This window comes from Micromesistius poutassou (assembly GCF_964030765.1).
Source record: "Micromesistius poutassou genome assembly, chromosome: 12".
Classification (NCBI taxonomy): Eukaryota; Metazoa; Chordata; class Actinopteri; order Gadiformes; family Gadidae; genus Micromesistius; species Micromesistius poutassou.
In genome coordinates, this window is record NC_140282.1 from 8,662,036 (window position 1) to 8,683,536 (window position 21,501).

Sequence of the window (21,501 nt, forward strand, 5' to 3'; positions counted from 1 at the left end):
TACAGGAGTTGTCCCTCCCCAGCCTGCTGATGGCCGCTCAGACCCTAAAGGAGGAGAGGACGAGGCTCAAAGCCGAATCCTAGGAACCTAGAAAATGCAAGGTTTACAAGAACAAAACAACAACAGCACCGCTCTGCCGTATCTCCCTTCCTCTCAGCAGCCCTGCCCCGCCCGCCAGCCGATTGCACTCATTAGCCGCACCTCTGGATCGGGCTAGTTACCAGCTCCAGATGGCTGCCTGGGAACACTCAGATTCTGCCGTCTGAAGAACATTTCATCCTTAGAATGTGGCCCTGGTTAAGTTGTGTTCCCTCCACAGCTCACCTTATGTTGAGATCCACTTGAAATCATTGTACTGGTGGGAGACATTGCATCTCGTTAAGACGGTGGTAGCGAACCACATTCCAGTTTGGTCTTCTGTCAGTCTGCGACTCTGCACTGTATATGTGATGCAGAGAATTACCACTGGACAAACTAGGACCTTATTATTGTGTGAGTCTGGAAGCTATTTATGTGGATTTGATTGGTACATGATGGTTTCATGATTTTCATGTTTACACATTATTACTTTCATTTGAAATAGCTCCCACTATTTTTGTGTAACTCAAATATATAATAACCACTTAAAATTAAATACACTCTCAGTGTAAATACACTCTCTCTTCTACTTCAGCTTACTTCACAAACTCAACCGTTTTTTATTTTAATTTTTTTTTCAAAGGAAAACCTTTTGTGAGCATTGCTGTTAAATTATGATCAAACTGATGTTTTGACTGATACTGGATGGGGAGGAAAATACTTGACCTCACAGTTTTTGCGTTTGCAGACTTTCTCTCGAGAACCTGTTCCATCACTCAAGCAATACATCTGCGCAAAAAGACAATCCAATCTTCAGCCTGGCACCGTAAATGTCACCGCAGAAAATAGCTGATGGAAAAGAGCTTCATCTTGTTTCACTCTTTTGCTTAGTTTTGTTGTTCTCGGCTTTTGATTCACGGAGGGTATGTGGGATGTGATTGTGCTTTTGTTTCGGGGTGTGTGTGTGTGTGTGTGTGTGTGTGTGTGTGTGTGTGTGTGTGTGTGTGTGTGTGTGTGTGTGTGTGTGGGGACTGCTGAAGGTGTGGATATGCTGGTTCCAAGGCTGTGTATTGGTTTTACTTGCTCTGGTCAAAAGTGCCGTAGGTCTTCCAAGTCCAAGTTTTCGCTTAAAATTGATTTTCATGATCCCACAACAGACCTAATCAATCATTGATCACATTTGTGTTTTAGTAGTTGTCTGGTTAGGACTTTGAACTGACTTTGACTGTTTTAACGTTTAACTAAATAAATGCAATATCCTAGTTTCACTTTTGCATAAAAATCTATTTTCAGCACCTCAATATCTCTACCCAATAAAATAAGCATAGATCATTATAACGATAATAAAAGATAATAAAGAATTATTATAATGTTATGGCCAATACAATAAATTGTTCCAAATCAATTATACAATTTTAAATAATCAGGGATAAGGGTTAACTCGGCATAAACCTTACGGCTATTGGCCTAAACATTTCAGTCTCTGGAAAATATCTTATCGCCTCTGTTTTTCAATTCTGTGTTGGCTCCCCTGCAGTAGCATATTGTGTTTATTCATACATATTGGTGTGCTTGTGACAAAGATACAAATGTTTACTTAAACCTCTTATCCCAAATAAGAATTTAATGAGGATCTTATCTGGGACACAGTGTGAGACAAGCTAACTTTGTGCACTTTATAATTTATATATTTTTATGGGGGAAAAAAATTGTCAGTTATGAATTCCTGGACTTTACTGATATGGATGCCCGAATCGATTTCAGATATATAATGAAGTGCGAAAAGTCTTAACAATGGAACTAAATACTTTAATTTAGGTATTGTCATCAGGATGGTTATGAATGATTTTAATAAATATTAATTCTGAATTAGTAGTAAATTACATTATTATTGTTTGAGTCTGTAAGGTATTTATGTGAATTAGATTGGTACATGGTTTCATGATCTTCATGATAAAACATTATTACTTTTATTTGAAATAGCTCCCACTATTTTTGTGTAACTCAAATATATAATAATCACAATTAAACAATCAAATTAAACACACTCTTATTTCTACCTCAGCTTACTTCACAAACTCATCCTTTTTTTATTTTAAGTTATCAAAATATAACTACATAAAATATTGAATACATTTTGTGAGTTTTAAAGAAGTTCTGAGAAGTTCAGAAAATCAGATAATGGACCATTTCAGAGAACCAGGACAGTTCATCCCAAAAAACTCCCCACCTAAAACCGGTTCACCGTAGACCTTAATGCATGATATTACACGGTGGTTCTGCACGGAAAACAAATAACAAGAAACTCTCAGAGGCAATGATTTAAAAAAAGGGCAGAATTCATTTAAAGCACTTACATAGAAAAATATGATTGATTTGAGTCCAACAATAATAAATAGAGTGCCTGGCCATCTCCAGGCGCTGTCAGTACAACAGTACAATCAATATCCAGTTTTCACAATACAGCAAAGGCACTAGCATTTACCGCAAATCAGCACAGTCAATGTTGGAGGCGTGTGGTGGTGGAGGTGGTGGTGGAGGTGTTGGTGGTGGTGGTGGTGGTGGGGACTCAACAGGACATGATAGCACCCCCGTCGCTACGACGATGCTGGGTACCGACCCCGCACTGAGCCCTGCATGAGCTCGTTAGCCACTCCTGATCTCTGCCACAACAGGGAATCTCTTGAATATCAGTGTGGCGTTAGTTTGGGACAGCCGCTTGTCCGGGCTTCCGTCAAAGCGTGGAGTAGGGATGGAGAAAGAGGGGGACGGAGGGGATAACGAGAGATAAAAGCATTAAAGGAAATGAGAGAAGGTTGAATGGGCTTGCAGTACAGTAGATGGCACATATATCCAGTGGATCAGACATGTTGCTGAGGAATACCCAACTTTAGACCTCGATCAGAAATTAGGAATTTCTTTTTAGTATCACTAGCGAGACCGAAACTGTAATTATAATAATACATGAATTAGCATTAATTTGTACTTTAAATTGGTCATGCTAACTGGTCCCAATCAGTCATTATTTGTGCAGCGTAATTATTGATTAATTGTTACATCTGTGGATTTATTTTGCTCCTTTCGGTGGGAGGAAAAAAACAACAGTGAAGATGAAAGCTTGTAATTAATTGTTCATTAATTACCATTTAGCTCTCAAATGAAAAACATAGCAGGTAGTGCAATTGTTCCCAAGCAAGCAAATATACACGCCCTCGATGTGATCAAAGGAAAACAAGAACAGGGCCGCGGAGTCGAGCATGTTAGATTCATGCCAGATCAGCAAACACATGCACACTTACACACACACACACACACACACACACTGGCACACACACACACACACACACACACACACACACACACACACACACACACACACACACACACACACTGGCACACACACACACACACACACACACACACACACACACATCGTGCTGATCTTACAAACACACAGAAGATCTATATGCAATTCTGTTTTTATAAGGAACACAATATATTCTCTTCTCAAGGGGTCAGAAAAATATAAAGAGAAGCAAATTATGTAATTCTTAATCAACATTGTAATTAAAACATTGTCTATGCCAATGTTCATTATTCATTGGTAGTCATTTACACAGAGGATAAAATGAAAATATAATTAAATATCTTATTAAATATCATGGAAATTGATAAGGCTTCCAAACAATTGCCCCAGTTCCAATTCCAAGCCTCTGTCTCATCTTCTCATTTGGATATTTCAAATGATTTCTCTTGACTTAATGTTTACTGTCCTCGGGCTAAATGTCCGTATATCTGTACGGACGGAGTAGCTCGAGTGTGTCTTCTGAAAAAAACCCAAATAATAAGCCTTGATTGTCACAACAAATCATAACAATATGGTTGTATCTCAGTCTCTTCCTGGCCTTAAAGCTAGTCTGGTCAGCACTCTGCTGACGCTCATCCTCTGCAACATCACTTCCTGCTCCTCAGCGATCCTCCACGAACACGCCCATGTGGCTTCCCTCCAGTTTGGCATCTCCACCCCCCGGTCGGTCACCTCGCCGTGACCCCCCACCCCCCCCCCCCCCCCCACCCCCCGAACGCAACTAGCGCGCAGACTCAAGAAAACACCAAAACACCAAGACAACAAAAACCAAGGGCACTGTAATGCTGTACCGGGCCGTGGTGTCGCGTCAGCCCTTTCACCCGCCTGGCCAGAGGGTCCCCTCCCTCGCCCCGCTTGTGCCGCCCGCTTCACAGGCCTGTGGCTGTAGAAGGCGGGCTGTCTGACCCACGTTTTGAAATGAGTCTCTCTCTTTGTCTCTCTCTCTCTCCCACTCTGTGTTGCCTGTGTCTCTGCCGTGTCTCTGCTGTGTCTCTGGGATGCTAGATGTTCCTCTGGGCGGTCAGGTACTTGAGGGCGGCTGAGCCGTACTTCCTGGACAGGTCCTGGTGGAACTCATCCTTCAGCGTGCCCAGACAGTTGCGGTAGCTGGGGCTGGAGCGGAACTTGGAGATGTCGAAGCTGGGCGCGTGCGGCATGTGGATCATGAAGGCGTTGGGGAGCACCATCAGATCGTACTCCTGAGGGGTCAGAGGGAAAGCCAGAGTACAGATGTTAGCAGGGTTCACACGACGATCGAAGCTGTGACGGGGAGCATTTGAGAGTTAGAGAGAGAGCAGATGAGAGCAAGGTTTTGAAAATAACCCCCCCCCCCCCCAAAAAAAAAAAGAAACCCCTTCCCCTCTCTGATCCCATCCCCACACCTGATAAGCAGCTATGATAACTGCATAAATAAACATAGTGTGTGTATGTATGTGATAGTGCCCTGATTGGTCGAAATTGAGCTGAGAGTGGTAAAAACTAAAATCTAAAATCATCTCAGAGCCAGGGGCAGTCGACTCGACACAGCGAATTCCTCTCACTAATAGCTGACAGATGGCTGTGGCATTTCATCTTATACCTACACCTTCAATTTATACAGAAAGGTTTTTAAATCTAAGCATCTTTGTATATATTACGTATAAAATCCTCCCATTAGGAAACACATCCAACCATGTAATAAATGTAAAAAAAACTGCATGATATTGTTTGGCTTCGATTTTATCTCCTGCCAGGAAATTCAAATGGATCTGGTGAGAATGATAATTCAGTGTGGTCTCTCCAACTGACTACATAATATATCACTTTAGGGATTCTGCAATTGTATGCGAATTTTAAAGAAAATACATTTGAACAACCGGGGCACCCCGAAGACATTACCTGTGCATCCAACTCCATGATGTGAGACACCTTGTTCCAGCCGAAGCCCACAAACCGCTGGTCGTACTCGGGGCAGTCGCGCCTCACCACCACGTAGGGCTCGAAGTCCGACTCCCACTCCACCTTGTAGGGCGTGGTGGCCGTCCGCCATTTGGCATAGTTTGTTGGAGCATGTCCCTTGGTCCAGACATGATACCTGGAGGCACCGAGTGGAGCAGAAGACCAGAACGGAGAGGAGGGATTGTTATAAAGGTTTTAAGGGATTTAAATATACATTTAGGGCGTTAAGCAGATGCATTTATCCAAAGCGACTCACAATAAGTCCATTTGTCAGAAATATATTGAAATATAGTTAACTAATAGATTTAAAAGGTTCAAAAGTTAGAATACATTAAACTGAGAAACTGTGTATTTGCTGATTGCTTAAATGGTCAATCTCTAAATACACAAAACTACTGAACCCTTGAAAGTCATCTATTGGAATGGATCCGTCTCCAGTGTGTATTTAACTGTATTGTGTATTGTATTGTTGTATTGTGTATTGTGTACAGTCCCTAACTGGTACCTGAAGGTGTACAGCGTCCCCATGTCCAGCATGGAGAGCAGCTCTGCTTTGGATTTGGGGAAGGACAGGCGGTAGCGGAGCGTCTCAAACGCCGGCACCACCAGAGCCTTCTTAGTGTGGGCCATGTCCAGCTGCACCACGGCCCTCCTGCCCGGAGGAACCACACACAGCCACCGTCAGCCACATAGATAGATACATAGATAGATGCTTAATTCATTCCCTTGGGGAAGCTCAGGTATCCAGTAGCTCACAAAGTCATTTAACAGACAGTACAGGTGACAAACAACAAAATGGACAAACAGTAAAAGTCAATCAAATCAGTCAAAAAAAAAGTGAGCAATATCGCACATCATTGAAATGGCATTTAAAAAAAGAGCCAGAGGTAGATATAAATAAATGAATATTACACAATTTCACATGGTCCAGTGTGTGTTGGGGTGGGTTAGGGGGAAGAGAGAAGGATAGAGAGAGAGAAAGATAGACTGACATTTGTCGCAACATTCTTCCCTACATTCCCCACGGTTGTCTCTAAGCCGGTTTAAATGTGCCTGGATATCTAATTGAGTTATCCTTCACAATTTCTTACGCCTTCAGTATTTATTAACATGTCAATCAATCACGCACGTCCCCCAGTATCCAGCACCAGTAGAAAAACATCCACCCGGATGCATCAAGGTTTATTATTCACCAAGGCTCTCCCTCGCCACCGGCATTAAGACCAGCTGAGGGGGTAGATCCACCGATACGTCTCTTCCTCGATCTATATTAAATATAAATATGCCACGCTAATGGAGCCCTAATGCACTGCAGCGATGCCCTCGTCATCGTCCTGAATCCACCAGGAGAAGACCTCTGTGAGACGAAGGGTTTACCTGAGGTAATCGTAGAGGCCGTACATGGGCAGGAAGTCCACGTCGGCCAGGAACACGTAGGGCGTGTTGGCGTTCCTCAGAGCCACGTTCCGCACCAGGTTGACGGGATAAAACTGACCCTCCTTGTACACCACGTGGTAGCCCACGTTCTTGCGGTTCTTGAGGACCTCGGAGGCCTGGGCGTAGCGCAGGAACTGCTGTGCCTCGGCGTCGGACATGTAGAGTGCCAGGCTGATGGGCCCCTCCCAGTGCTTACAGATGGCCTCCAGCATCTGCAGCCTGAAGGGTCCGGGGGTGAGACAAGGGGCGAGAGAGAGAGAGAAAGAGGGGGCGGGGAAGAGAGGGAGATGGAGAAAGAGGGGGGGGGGGGAGAGGGAGAGGGAGAGGGAGAGGGGGGGGAGGGGGAGGGAGGGGGAGAGAGAGAAAGCGAGAGGAAGGGAGAGAGAGGAGATCCACGTTGGTGCATTATTGATGGAAGACATTAAGGTAGGAGTTGAGGAAGAGGACGATGAGGAGGATGGTGGTGATGATGTCTCACTGATGCTGATGGAATTTCCGAATGACTTCCTAGTCTCGAAAATCTCAAATCGTGTTATATTATGTTATATGAATAGGTCTGTGTGTGTGTGTGTGTGAGGGTTGTCATGGAAATTTCCATAATACAAGATTTTATCAAGACACTAAGACACGGTAAGCTCTCAGTTATTATCTATAGAGGCCATTTCACAGTTTGCACTGTGCTTATCGCCCTGGGGGTGGGGGCTTGATCGCAACTATACCACGAACGACACCCTGAGATGGCCGAAGGGAGTAGTGGCATCCCTATCTGCAGCTGTGCCCTCAAGGACATTTCCCATGCTTTAACACCGACCATTCGGTCTCACTATAGCGCTCCAACCTTTGCATGCGTGTCGTGTGGTTGGTGTGGCCAACCACACGAATCCCCCTCCCGGCCGCTTGTGTGTGCGTGACTCACCGGTCCATCGAGAGCTGGGCAACCAGCGTCACGTCGTCCTCCGTGGGCGTGTACTCGTACTGCAGGAAGTAGAGGTGCACGCGGTGCACCGTGATTCGCTCCCGCCGGAAGTCGTAGCACTGGTCGTCTTCGTCAAGGTCCTCCAGCGACGCCTGCAGCTGGAGGAGCAGAAGCCCAGGACAGAGTGAGACCTTTGCTTTTCAGGGCCTTTGGTTTAAACAGTGAAACGAGTTGTCCACCTATGAGTGGTCATCGGTTTGACAAGTTGTCCAAAAGCCGATCTTAGCGGTCTTAGGATCGTCAATGTTAAAGAAACAACTGACAGTTCGGTTTCATAGGAGCGGGTGTGAGGGCTGGTGTCAAATGTTGTCCAAAGTCATGTCTCACTTGAGCAAGAGCGCGCAGCCAATAGAAAACTAGCGATGTGGAAAAGGGGTTTTAACCAGAAGTATCTGACTTTTTGTGTTTCACAGAGAATTTCCCCGGTTTAGCAGCTGTATGCATTTTATTCAGAAATAACACAGAAAGGTCAACGGTTTCGACCAAAAAAGTTAGTTTGTGTGCACACTTACCCTTTAATAATATTGAATAAAACATGACCCATCAATAAATCTGACCCAAATCATTTGTAACCTCGGAACATGTCTACCGTGCCTTAATCTGAGACGAGGATAGAGATAGAGATGTGGGCGTGTGTGAAACTGGTCTCTTACCCGGACGCTCTCCGGAGTGGCCTGGCTGGGGCAGCCGAACAGCTCTCGTCTCAGCAGGTTACCGTCGTACTCCAGGAAGGTCAGGTACAGGTTCCTGAAGAACTCCACGTGCTTGTTCTTCACGCGCAGCTTCTTCGGTGAGTTCCAGTGGATCACCTTCAGCCAGGGGCGGGAATGGATCGGTGAGTGTGAGAACAAGACAACGGACTGTCCCTTTTTATTCGTTCCCCCAGAGGAAGGACCTCGGTTGCCGTCCAGAAGCGACGTACAAGTCCTACCTTGAGGTCGGACACCTCCGTGTAGCACTGCTCGGAGCGCGTGTGGTCCGACAGCTGGACGTTCCAGAAGCAGGGAAGCTGGTGCACCAGGACGGGGTTCTGCTTGATGAAGGCGTTGAAGATGTCCTGTGAACACGCAGAAACGTCCAGGGGTTACACATCGTCTTCAACACAGACTGCTCTGTATCAGCAGACTTGTGGACAAAGTGGTTCAGGTGAACAATGCGCATTCAGACCTGGTCAGCCAGAGATGTACTGAGCATGCTCATGAGCTCTCGCTCCGCCGTCAGCCTCCACATCTGCTCCCAGCGAAGTCTCCGCAAGCGCTCGAGGTAGAGCAGGATGACCCCTGCGAGCGGAAAACACATGGACATGTCCATCAGCGCTACGTTCTGGTAAAACACTGGTTCATTCTCCTGCTTCTCCACACTGACTTTTTATGATTAAACCTTTATTTAACCAGGTATAAGAGATTAAGAGATTAAAAATCTATTTTCCAACCTGGCCAAGAGGGCAGCATAAAACAAAGAAATATATTTCGGTTTTGTAAAATAAAACCCACAATTATCATTATCATTAGCCCTCCAATACTTCCATATTATAGGGCCTTTAGTAATGAGCCAATGAGCATCAAATGAAATTAATTCTGAAAATTTAAAGTCAGGAGGGTGTTCCAAGCAGAGTTTTTTTTTAAATTTTTTAGCTGATGTTGATGAACTGATGGTGGTCCTTACCCGTGTTGAAGCCTCGCCCGAGGGCTGGCCAGGGTTTGTGGTTTTTCCAGAGATTCCCCAGGTACCAGTCGCTCTGATTCTCCACCAGACCGATCACCTGCTTGTCTTCACAGACGAAGAACCAAAAGGCCTTAAGTTATTCAGTTTATCAGGGACTCCGAATGAACTGACAGGATCAGTTCGCGAAAAAGCAATTCTTTGTTTCATTACAGTCTTGTGACACTGCAATACACAAAGGAGGGATTCAACCGACTTATATACCAGTGGAATACTGAAGTGGGGTGAAGTGAAACCGCAGGGTTTATACCGGTGAACTTCTGGAAGATGCCCCAGAGCTCGGCGATGTCCGTGGCAAAGGTGATGTCTGTGTCCAGGACGATGACCTTGGACAGGTTGGAGGGCAGGGCTTTGGTGAGGGTCAGCTTCATCAGGCCGTAGATGCCGGAGTAGTGCTTGTTAGGGATCCACGACACCTCTGACTGGCGGGGACGAAGAGGGAGGAGATCAGTTTAGATCTGCAGTATGGCTGTGTGTTTGTGTGCGCGGTCCACGTGTGTTAAACTGTTGGTACCGGGGGATAGGAAAGCCTCTTTATAACAAAGACAGAAGGGAATCAAGATCATCAAAGATGGCTGCTATGAAGACGTCAGGATCGCTGTTCAGGCTCTGTGCAGTACTTACTGCACAGGGTGGGGGGGGTGGGGGGGGGGGGTAATCATAATGGCATCAACTTTTGGCACGCATTGAATCTCTTTTTTCCCATTATAAAATTGACAAATAGCAGCAGTTAATTAATTTGGTTGATTCAGTGTAACCGGATCTGCATAAATGTGTATTCTGCAAATATAATCGGCTTAGACGCTAGGATTTATTTATATTTTTTCTCAGTTTTCTTGTATTCAAATTCGAGTTAATGTAATATGCGGCCCTTTCTTTTTCTTCCGTTCTTCCAGCGAGTGTAGGCCCAGACAAGCAGTATAATAGAGGGCTTTTGTTCACGTTGAGAACATGAGGGATGGGAATGTGATGATGTGACACAGCCTGAGCCAGACATGTTGATAGCAGCGAGGGGGAGGACAGAGGAGAAGAACGGGTAGGAGAGTGGAAAGAGGAGGAGAGAGGAGGAGAAAGGAGGCACAGGTCGGTCAGTGGGGGGAGAAGAGCTCTTAAAACAATGCCAGAGGCTGTGCCGGGCTGTGCTATGAAATCTGGCACTGACAGGAACACACACGCACACTCACACACACACACACACACACACACACACACACACACACACACACACACACGCACACACATACACACACACACTCACATTCACAATCCCACACAGACACACACACACACACACAATGGCACACATACACACACACACACACACACAACGGCACAAACACACAATCGCACACATACAACACAATCCCACACAGACACACACACACACACACACACACAATGGCACACACACACACACACATACACACACACACACACACACAACGGCACAAACACACAATCGCACACATACAACACAAACACATACACACAATGGCACACACACACACACACACACATCCAAGCTCTTGACACAACATACACACACACATAACCCCCCCCCCCCCCACACACACACACACACACACACACACACACACACACACACACACACGATCAGACACACACACACACACACACACACATCCAAGCTCTTGACACTCTTGCTCTAAGAGTGAAAACATTGCATTGGTGAGGATTGATTCCTTTCTGATAGCGTATCTTGTTTCTGTTACCTCAGAACTCAAAGGCCTCATTCACCTGAGATACCTCCCTTTGATACCAAGAACACATCGTTTGACTTTGGCTCACTTTGACTTTGTATGCGTGCCATTGTTTCCACTGAGCACACTCATACTGAAAAATAAAAAGGAGTGTGTGCAACAATAAGGTATGACTGAACACAGAAGCATTGTGAGAGTTAGCATTTGTGTGAATAAGTCCCTCACCTTGAGTTCATCTGCGTCATAGAAGCTAACTTGCACTGAAGGAACCATCCAGGACTGAAACAGGGTGCTGAGGATCCGATGGGCGACCACGTCTGTGATGAAGTGGAAGTGTAGCGGGTTCCTCCTGGAGAGAGAGAGAGAGAGACAGAGAGAGACAGAGAGAGAGAGATTAGCGAGAGATTCACAGAAATGCAGACACATATATAATCATTATTTTCTAATAAGTTAGAATAGATACATTGATACATAATAACTGATTCTACCAGATTCATCTTCCAGATTAGTCATCTAACAGATTAGTTTCATACAACACAAATTCAAAAAACATGTTCAAATGGTTAGGATTTCTCTCTACTCACCTATGGAAGAGAATAGACTTGACCAGAGTTACCACATCTCTGCTGGCGTTGTGACCGGCACACACACACGCTACATGGATCAGCTAGAGAGAGAGAGAGAGAGAGAGTGAATGCCTGAATATCAGATATCTGACACCAATGCTGTATTCAGATCAGTTGGATAACAGCTGATCTCATCTGGCATCAATATCCGGCTTTAATAGGTTATCTGTAAAAATAGTGTCCATATTAAAAAAGAAATATATTTTTTTAATTGGTGATATCATGCCACCAGGTGTGAGTGTGATTAGTTGTTTGAAAATCTGCCTATTCCTATGCCTTAGCTTAGTGACATCACAAGTGGGCGCGCCACCTAGATGTACGCTGGATTGATCAGTCTACCAGCCTACCCAGTGGTGTGCAGCAAAAGTTGCTCATCTATCATCATATAGATGCACTCTCTTGGTAGAGATGCATATGCAGAGGTTCATTATTGTGGTCCTGTGTGCGGGTCAGGGTCCCCTTTTTGTGTGCGGTGTGAGGTGTGGTCCTGTGTGTGTATGGTGTAAGTTGTGGCCCGGGATTCCCACGGGATTCCCGCGGGAGTCCCGTGGGACGGGAGTCAATTCACTGTTGGTAACGTGATCGGGACGGGATAGAGCATAGAAATAAACGGGAGCGGACGGGAGAGGGAGATAGAAAGACAAATAGACTAAATTATATAAATTAATTAATTTTATCAATATTAAACTACACAGTGTCATTATTGAATCATAGAGACAAAGGGAATATTTAGGTTGAGTTTATGTTGACGTTTATTTATTAATTTCCTTTATTAGATCGCTTCTTTATTTATTTTGCTCCGTTCCCCTTTCCGCCGCGTCCGCGGGGTGTGTGTTATTGATTAATACAGAGCACCTGTTGCTGTTTTGTTTAGCGATTGCATCATAACGTGTTAAACAGCCGTTTCATAGAACAGAGCTTTAAACACGGATCCTCACATCCATATAAACCAGCGCTGCACGGCTCGTCCAGGGTCTGTTTTACTCACAGGTCCAAACGAGCTGCGCTCGCCCGTCTTCCTTTCCTTTGTCCTCTCCAAGAGTTTGTCAGACTCGCAGAATTTCATGACTTGAATGCTCATGCTTCTAAATGTACTACTGCTTCTCGTTGTTAGCGAGCTGATGATGACTGATGATATACTTTTTAGAATGTCAGCTGTAGTTCGCGGATGCGGTCTTGTGACGGGGAGATATATCTTTTTTTACAGTAACGGGACAGGAGCAGGAGTCATTCTTCGGGATTTCGGGTGGGACAGAATCGTTTTTTAAGCCCCACCACGGGAGCGGGACGGGACAGGAGAATTTTTCTGGGAGCAGGATGGGACGGGAGTCAAAAGCCACTCCCGTGTCACCCTCTAGTGTACGGTGCGCGCTGTGGTCCCGTGTGTGAAGGTCGGGGTCCCATCTGTGGGAGGTGGTTGCCTACCTCACACTTCTGCACGCTGGGTGCGCGTGGGCAGTCGGTGTGGTTGTTCTTCTCCTCCGCCGTGTTCTCCACGTCCTCCGGCCCCGTGTCGGCCGACGCCCCCCACTGCTGGTTACCGTAGTTACCCTCCTGGGGCTGGGCAGCGGTGCCCAGCGATTGGCTGAGCCGCAGCCGGATCTGGCGGTTCTCGGCCTCCACCTCCCGCACCCGCGACTCCAGCACGGCGCGCTCCAGGACCTCCGCCGCCGGCGTGTCCGCTAGGCATGGCGCCAGCAGCAGCGAGCGGCCATCTTGGTGAGGGAAGGGACAGAGGTCAAAAGGTTAAACGAGATCAGACAGACTTTATCAATCTTTATCAACTTTATCAATAAAAAAACTCAATAACATAGTTCTGTCCACACTTACTGGCTGGACCACTGTGTGACGCAAATTAGTGTGACTCGCCTGGCTGGTTGCTTGGGGTTTTAGGGTTTTTGATGGTAAGATTATTGTAAACAAGGAGAGGTACAGGTTTGCCACCATATTGTATTTGTAGAAGTTTTATTATCATTGATAACATACTTAACTAGCTAGTTGAAATGTTGCACAGTGTGACTTTAAACCATGTAGTCTTTTGTGATGGTTACAATACTGTCACAATCTAATTCATAAACCATTCATTCATTCATTCATAAACCAAACCCAAAACACTGTACATACAGTGTACATACAAACATCCAGATTATCTCCAGACTTTTACTTTCTCCACCTCCATGTGAACAGACAAGATCACTTCTAACACCGACCTAACCCAGACCCACTTAACCATAACCAGACAGAGAGGTTCAATGAAACAGTGGAAGAGGACGAGAGATGTAGAAACAAAAAGAGAAATAGAGAGAGAGAGGGAGAGACAGATGGAGAAGAGGGGGGGACACAGTACCATCAGAGTCAAGTGATCTTGCCAGTGTAATGTGACACAAGACTTCAGTTCCCCACGTCTTCGAGCATCGCAGCAGAATGTTGGTTAATCCCAGATCTCCACTTCCTACTGTCTGCCACTCTTCTTCAGCGGAGGAGGAGGGTGTGAACATTCCCAGAGTGCCACTCTTCAGCTGGGAGCCAGCTGCTACACACTCAGATGGGTCCGGGTTGTGTGTGTGTGTGTGTGTGTGTGTGCGTGTGTGTGTGTCTATCTGTGTGTGTGTGTGTGTGTGTGTGTGTGTGTGTGTGTGTGTGTGTGTGTAATAAGTGTGCTTGTATGCGTAGTGGGAGAGAGAGAGAGAGAGAGAGAGAGAGAGAGAGAGAGAGAGAGAGTGAGAGAGAGAGATGGAGCTGAAGAGAGGGAGCAAGAGTGAGCTTGAGAGCGAGGGAGAGCGAGAGAGATAAAGAGTGCTCAAGAGAGACAGAGACAGAGCAAGAGAGAGAGGCAGAGATAGACCGGCATAGTTCTAGGGACAGGGAGAGAGATGATGAAATGGAGAGAATATAAAACATTCATAAAGAATCTTTGTAAGAAGCTATAGTATACAGAGTGATGCAGAGCACTCATCAACAGAGGAGGTTTTATAGACTGGGGCCTGGCTATTAGAGAGATGAAGACAGGTGTTTCTCAAGACCTACGCACAATGGAGACATCCATATTGAGTTATTAATGGACAGTCCAAGTGGACACACAACTTCCTCAGGAGGGTCAGACAAACAGACTGCCAAAGACTCAGTGCTGGGAGATTTCCACTCTGCAGAACCGCACACGCAGCATGCAACAAGTAGGGTGTGTGTCTGTGTGAGTGAGTGAGTGAGTGTGTGTGTCTGTGTGTGTTTGTGTGTGTCTGTGTGTATATATATCTATATATATATATAGATATATATACTGTATGTTTGTGTGTGTGTATGTGTGTGTGTATACATATCTCTATATATATATTGTGTGTGTGTGTGTGTGTGTGTGTGTGTGTGTGTGTGTGTGTGTACACACGTGAAGTTGAAGGAATGCTGTGTCATGTTTTCTTCTTTTATATTCGGGGAGCAGAAGAGGAGGAGGAGAAAATCAAAGAGTTTGAAAGAGCAGTGGAAGGCACTGAGGACAGAGGAGACAGACAGAGACGGAGAGGAGAGAGACGGAGAGGGAAAATAATCTCCTTCTGGACACCATGATAGGAAACTAACCCGGGGGGAGGGAGGAAGTCTCTCCCCTCTACAGCTCACAGCTCCCTTACAGTCTCAGACAGACAGTCACCGAATAGATCCTGCACATTAACAACACTAGTGCTGGCTTTATATGAGATGTGCACACAGAGATACACACTCACCTAAACATACACACACACAAACACACAGACACACACACAGGCCTTGGGCACTTAAGCACTCAGAAAACTCACTCATTCACTCAATCACTTCCCTCCCATGAGCTAAAGTGGATGCATTACTCTGTGGCAACTCATCAGTCATAGTCATCTGCGTGTGTGTGCCTGCATCGGTGCGTGCGAGTGTGCGCGCGCGTGTGTGTGTGTGCATTGTCCCAAGGTAAAGTCCCTCATATTTTGTGGAACAACTTAATTGTTTGATCCACTTCTAACTAGCAGTGGCTTGTTTATATGAACTATTTACTACAAGAAGGATGACAAAAGGAAGGTGTGGATCTTTAGAGCTAGTTTGCAAGCTAATGTAAGCTAGGCCACTAGCACGGGTGCTAGGATAAGGGTTTTCTTGGACAGTTCAAATGTATCTTAGGTAGTGTTTATTTAAGATCACAGAGGGGATAGAATTAGTGATGGTGTTAGTGATGGTGTTAGTGCTGGCACGCGCGCGCTGGCAACACAGCTTACTGACGGTGAAGAGAAGGATTGGGTCTGAGAAACACAGAAGAAGAGTGAAGGACATCGTAACCTCTGTATGAGAGTGTGTGTGCGTGTGTGTACCTTTGTGTGTTACAATACATTGTACAAAGGTGAATGAATAAGAAAGTCTGTAAACGATTGGTTCCAATCAGGTTGTGTCTGTGAGTCTGCAGGAGCCTATAGATGCACTATACAGGGAGGTAAGTGGCTCAGGAGGTAGAGTGGGTTGGTTGGTATCAGGAAGTTTGCTAGTTCGTGTCAAGGTGTCCTTGAGCAAGACGCCTTTTGGTGAGGTCGCCTTGCGTCGCCTTGCGTGGTTGACACCGCCGTCGGTGTGTGAATGTGTGCATGAGTGGGTGAATGTGAGGCCATATTGTAAAGTGCTTTTAGTGGCCACTGGTTAGAAAAGCACTATATAAATGCTGTCAATTTACCATCTATACAGATGGTGCATAAGTGGCCATGCCTGCCTTGTCTCCTTATTTTGACAGATGGTCAAAAAAGGAGAACGAAATAGTATGCAAAATATGTATTTGTAAGAGAGGGGGAGAGTAGAGACTGTCCCAGATGCTGCCCTGTGATGTCATCTTCCCTCACTGATACACATCTCGCCCCGGTGTCACCGAATGTCCTCTTCTACACACCACGGCAATCAGATAATCAATGCACCACTCCTCTCTGACCTCCCTTCTGGTCAGTTCCGAGTGTGACTGCTTCCTAAAAGTATACATCACTTCCTGTGGGCAGAGAGCCCCCTTCTGCCAATCACAGAGAGCCTGTTATTTGGGTGGCAAAATTTCTAGCAATTGTTAGTGCTTGGCACTTGGTTAACAACTAACATCCTTACTGTACCTACAGCAATATATTGTTTCTCTTTCTTCTGACAAATGTACTTATTGTAAGTCGCTTTGGATAAAAGCGGCTGCTAAATGCCCTTAATGTAAATGAAGAGTGGAACTCAGTCTACAGTCTACAGTCTACAGTCATGGCCCTTGGCACAGACAAATTGTGTTGTTTTTTAATGGGTTGTAATCCCCAAAGTTGATGACATCACAAACTTGTCATTGCTTTCGGCCGCCAGCCCGGAGAAGGACAGAAATTACTTAGCAGAGTCGGAAAACCCCTACCAGCCACCGGCGGCGGCGGCTCTGAATGCCCATGTAGCACATTGTGATGTGCCGGGGGAAATACTGGCAACGTGCAGCGACTCACTGTGAGCTGAATCAGTCGCCATGCTGAGAGAGAGAGAGAGACCTTCAGGCAGCCCATTGGTTCTATTTTCCCTCAATGATGCGTCTTGCTACGTATTATATTTGTACACGTAGCGTTTCTAATGCACTAATGTGTGCGACAGCGTGTGCGCGAATGTGGGTGTTCGTGGATGTGAGTCCGGTTAGATTATTATGGTTTGTCTGTGAGTGTCTCTATTAAATAGTTTTTTTCAGGAAATGCATTGGATTCATAATTCCCTGAATCTAGGCTCAAACGTTACAGAAGACAGATAATAAGACAATCCAATTTCCGCCTGGCAGTTCCGTATCCCGTGTTATGATTCAGAATGAACTGTTTAACGACCTCACCTCAGACGCCGCCCGGCTGAGAGAAAAGTAAAACCTCTCTGTGATTGTTGTGGGTTTTCTGTTTGATGACTTTCTGGTTTGTTTGTCAGGCGCTGCATCCATCGCCGTCTCTGACTCACACTCCACTCCACGGCCAAATGAGAAACCCAAAGGCACTTGGCTTCTTTTGCCTTTCTTCCTCTGCACTTTTCATAACCACATCTCATCTAAATGTAAACAGGGTGACGTAGGGAGTGCTCCCGGGAGCATTCCCTACTTGGCGACCTGTTCCCGATTGGTTCTGCTGGGTTAGTGAGGTCTGCAGGTGGATCTGAGCACTCTGAGCAGCTCACGGTGGCTGAGAGGAAAACACGCTGCTTTCATGTTGTTTCATCACTAAATTGAGTGTTTTCTGTTTGGTTTAGAATTAACTCAGGGGTGATGGTAAAATGTGATGGATAGATATTGTCCCGCCGCCCGATTGGTGCAGCTTCATGAAAACAATCTGAAAAATAGACCTTCTGACTAGCTCATTTACTACACAGGCAGAGAACATCACAAACACGTGCAGTGTTCTGCTGCGTTCGTTAATGGTTGGAGGTTGAAAGTCGGAATGGGAAACACTCCATCTCCGTCCTACGTGCGTTTGAGCTACCAAGTTCGAAAAACATTAAGTGAACCAACTATTCATTGCTGTCATCGTAAGAGAACCCTTCAATAGCAACAAGTGCTATTAGTAGTTACTATGCTAGATGCTGTATCGGTATATACTCAGTATCGGCCGATACTCACAAGTTCCGGAATCCGGAATCGGTATCGGGAAGGAAAAAATGGTATCGGAACATCTCTAAAACAAACCAAACAAAGAGTCCTTCTGACACCACCACCACCGTCCTCCTCCACCCCCCCCCCCCCCCCCCCAGCGATGGTACTCACTCTCCAGGTTCCCAGCCAGCAGGTAGAGCCAGGTCAGCAGCACGACGGCCGTGAAGGACGCCACCATCAGCTTCACCCGGCCGCGACACAGCAGGTTCATGATGGGACGGCTGGCACAGGGTACCAGAGGAGGAGGAGGGGGTGGGGGGGAGGGAGGGTCGGTGGGTGGAGGAGGGGTGGGGGGGGGGATGGGGAGGAGTGTTTAGGTGGGGCTTAGTCCCTCATTGGCTCCCGGCAGCATTCTTTCATCTGAGGGAAACAGGAGAAGAAGAATGAGAGGCTTAGACCACGGAGACCCAACACTTAATAAAATGCGCGTGTCAATCAACGGGTAATTCCACAGTGTTTGCCAACCCATTAATTGGCAATTTTTTTTTTTTTTTGGACTATATCTGCTTGCAGACTTTTTTTTGCAGTTGGATAGGGTAAGACAATCCAGTGACCAATTGAATCCAGTGATGTGCCCATATTCGGAGCAAATTCAATCTCTGCGGTAAATAGAGCTGTACAGACCAACGCAACTCATTAGGTTCTGTATCAAATGTCCTTAATCCTCATTAAATCAATATCATCAATCACACAAGCCGGCAAAAATAATCTTTCAGTTTCATAATTACTGCGGCGTTCTGCTATCAGACTTGAGGAGAAACTGATAGCTTCCTCCAGTTTTGTACCTTAGAAATCACAGTCAAAGCCATTTTATTTTCAGAGACTGATTAGCATGAAAGCGTGACATGCATAAAGAAGGCTTTACAAATATGTAACACGTTATACTGCATGGAAGTTTGCCTTGCAGTCGACTACTGAGCAAAATTCGATCAATTAAAAACATACGAGTAGGTTCAGCCAGTTTGTTTTTAAAAGGGAATCCTGCACCAGTTACGTTGTGACATTAACAGGTTTAGATGAGGTAAGAGCCAACGTTGTCGCCGATACACTGTGCAGAACACATCTCTGTGTTATACACAGAGATGGGACATGGGAAAACCTTTAAAAATTATTTACTGTATGGGCATAAAATAGGCGTGCTGTAATCAAACTGTTAATGGATCGAACCCTGTGCTCTGTGCCAATGTCTACCTCCACCGGTCCCTCTCCTCTGCTCTGCGCCACGTCTCTTTATGTCAGGACTGCAGAGTTGCTCACCAGGTTGTGCAAAAGACTCAAGACTCACTTGTTCAGAGTTCACCTAGTCTATGCATAGCCTCCTCCCTTACCCCCCCCACACCACTCTTATGAAATTATTGTATGTTGTACGTCCTTGCACCTAAAAATAGTACTTTGCATTGTGTAGCATCTTATCCTAGCTATCTTTGTTGTATATGGGAATGGGTTAACCTAACAATTGTTAGTGCTTGGCACTTGTTCTATGAACATCCTTACTGTACCAACAGCAATTAATTGTTGTTTCTCTTTCTTCTGACAAACTACTATACGTAAATCACTTTGGATAAAAGGGTCTGCTAAATGCTCTAAATGTAAATATAAATGTTCAGCCAAGCCACCTGTGTTCATCTAGAACCCTGCATGACGAGTGGGGAAGACTGTCCTGTGTCTTGCTACCGGATTCATTAATCCCACTTCACCATAATTAGACACTAGCCTGGGGGGAACGGGAGCGAGGAGCCAGGAGAAGGGGCAGAGACAGGGCAGGAGGAAGAAATCTCTTCCCTTTACAACAACAAGCATCCCCAGCACCGTGCTGCTGGCCTCGGGCCCGTTATGGCGCTACGGAGAGGAGAAGAACGCTGGGGTAAGTGTCTACCTTCAGCCAAAACAGAGGAGTTTTAATGGAGCGGAACGCACTGGAACTAACCACCAGCGCGTATTTGGCAAAGTTCTCGGGACTCGATCAACCAAAGTCTACAGGCCGCAGTTGGAGCCGGTTTTAGTGCGCGTTGTCAGGCAAGAGTGGCAATGTGAGAGGAGCAGCGCCATCCAAGTGTTATTGCTTAGTGACATCTGAGCCCTCGTGTCTTCAGAAGCTGCCATGTTGTATTAACGGCAGTGGCACGTTGACGCGTATATCAGCCAAACTCAACATGGTGCGTAGGTGCTGTAGCACACATACAGTATGTGTATTTAAACATGCTTCCCATAATGACATGTTCCTATAGTGTTCAATTATGGATTTGCTGTTGTTTGGTTGTTTAATTTAGTTGTTGTTTCATAATAATATTCAAACTTTTTTGTATTTCTCATTACCAATTGTGATGGAAAAATACAATAACATCAACCAGAAAATCTATTATTAACATTGCCATGATTGGTTTTATGCAACTACAAGGAATGGCATGTCGAAAATATGGATCATTAAATTGGAATAAAGCAAAGAACAAAAAAACACAAAAAGGCAATAACCAAACGCAACAAAGAAAATGTGAATAACTGTTTTACGGTTCTTATTGCAATATAATAAGATTCAGACAATCATTTGTTGTCTTATGTTTTATGAATGTTCTATACAAGGCATGTTCTAAATAAGGACATTATAATTAAAAATAATTAACATCTTTTAGAACCCCTGAAACTAATTCTGTGGTGTGTGTGTGTGTGTGTGTGTATCGCTGTGTGTGCGTGTGAGACAGTGTGTGTGTGTGTGTGTGTGTCAGTGTGTGCGAGTGTAGTCGAGGACAGTATGAACTGAAGATAATCGGGAGCCAAATTGTCACGAGGCGAGCCACACACTGAGTCCTGGCCGGACAGGAAACACACGGTTGGCCTTCGCCACTTGACGCTGCCGCCGCCGCCGCCACGGCTAAACAAACCAAAGCCGGCTTCATGGCCAAGAGGAGCCAGGACAGCCTGTCGGGACATTCTGAATAGGATGAAGCTATTGGCTTTCACACCTAGACAAGCCGTAAGTGCTTGGAGGCGGCCGGCGGGATTGAAAT

At 45.6% G+C, this 21,501-nt stretch overlaps 1 protein-coding gene across 1 annotated transcript in view; it reads right to left on the minus strand.

Annotated features, from left to right (window-relative positions):
* Nucleotides 1-2,140: 2,140 nt before the first annotated feature.
* Nucleotides 2,141-21,501, minus strand: part of large2 (LARGE xylosyl- and glucuronyltransferase 2) — a 32,758-nt gene continuing 13,397 nt past the window's right edge. Inside the window, exons 2-15 of the mRNA XM_084476602.1 lie at nucleotides 18,608-18,856; nucleotides 13,291-13,580; nucleotides 11,824-11,906; nucleotides 11,465-11,588; nucleotides 9,769-9,940; nucleotides 9,462-9,566; nucleotides 8,964-9,076; nucleotides 8,728-8,853; nucleotides 8,450-8,605; nucleotides 7,737-7,894; nucleotides 6,761-7,039; nucleotides 5,889-6,035; nucleotides 5,324-5,519; nucleotides 2,141-4,644 (exon numbers count right to left, since the gene is read on the minus strand). Of these exons, the coding sequence (XP_084332728.1) occupies nucleotides 4,447-4,644; nucleotides 5,324-5,519; nucleotides 5,889-6,035; nucleotides 6,761-7,039; nucleotides 7,737-7,894; nucleotides 8,450-8,605; nucleotides 8,728-8,853; nucleotides 8,964-9,076; nucleotides 9,462-9,566; nucleotides 9,769-9,940; nucleotides 11,465-11,588; nucleotides 11,824-11,906; nucleotides 13,291-13,580; nucleotides 18,608-18,707 (2,247 nt within the window). The 5' untranslated portion in view covers nucleotides 18,708-18,856 and the 3' untranslated portion in view covers nucleotides 2,141-4,446. The remainder of the gene's footprint in view (nucleotides 4,645-5,323; nucleotides 5,520-5,888; nucleotides 6,036-6,760; nucleotides 7,040-7,736; nucleotides 7,895-8,449; nucleotides 8,606-8,727; nucleotides 8,854-8,963; nucleotides 9,077-9,461; nucleotides 9,567-9,768; nucleotides 9,941-11,464; nucleotides 11,589-11,823; nucleotides 11,907-13,290; nucleotides 13,581-18,607; nucleotides 18,857-21,501) is intronic.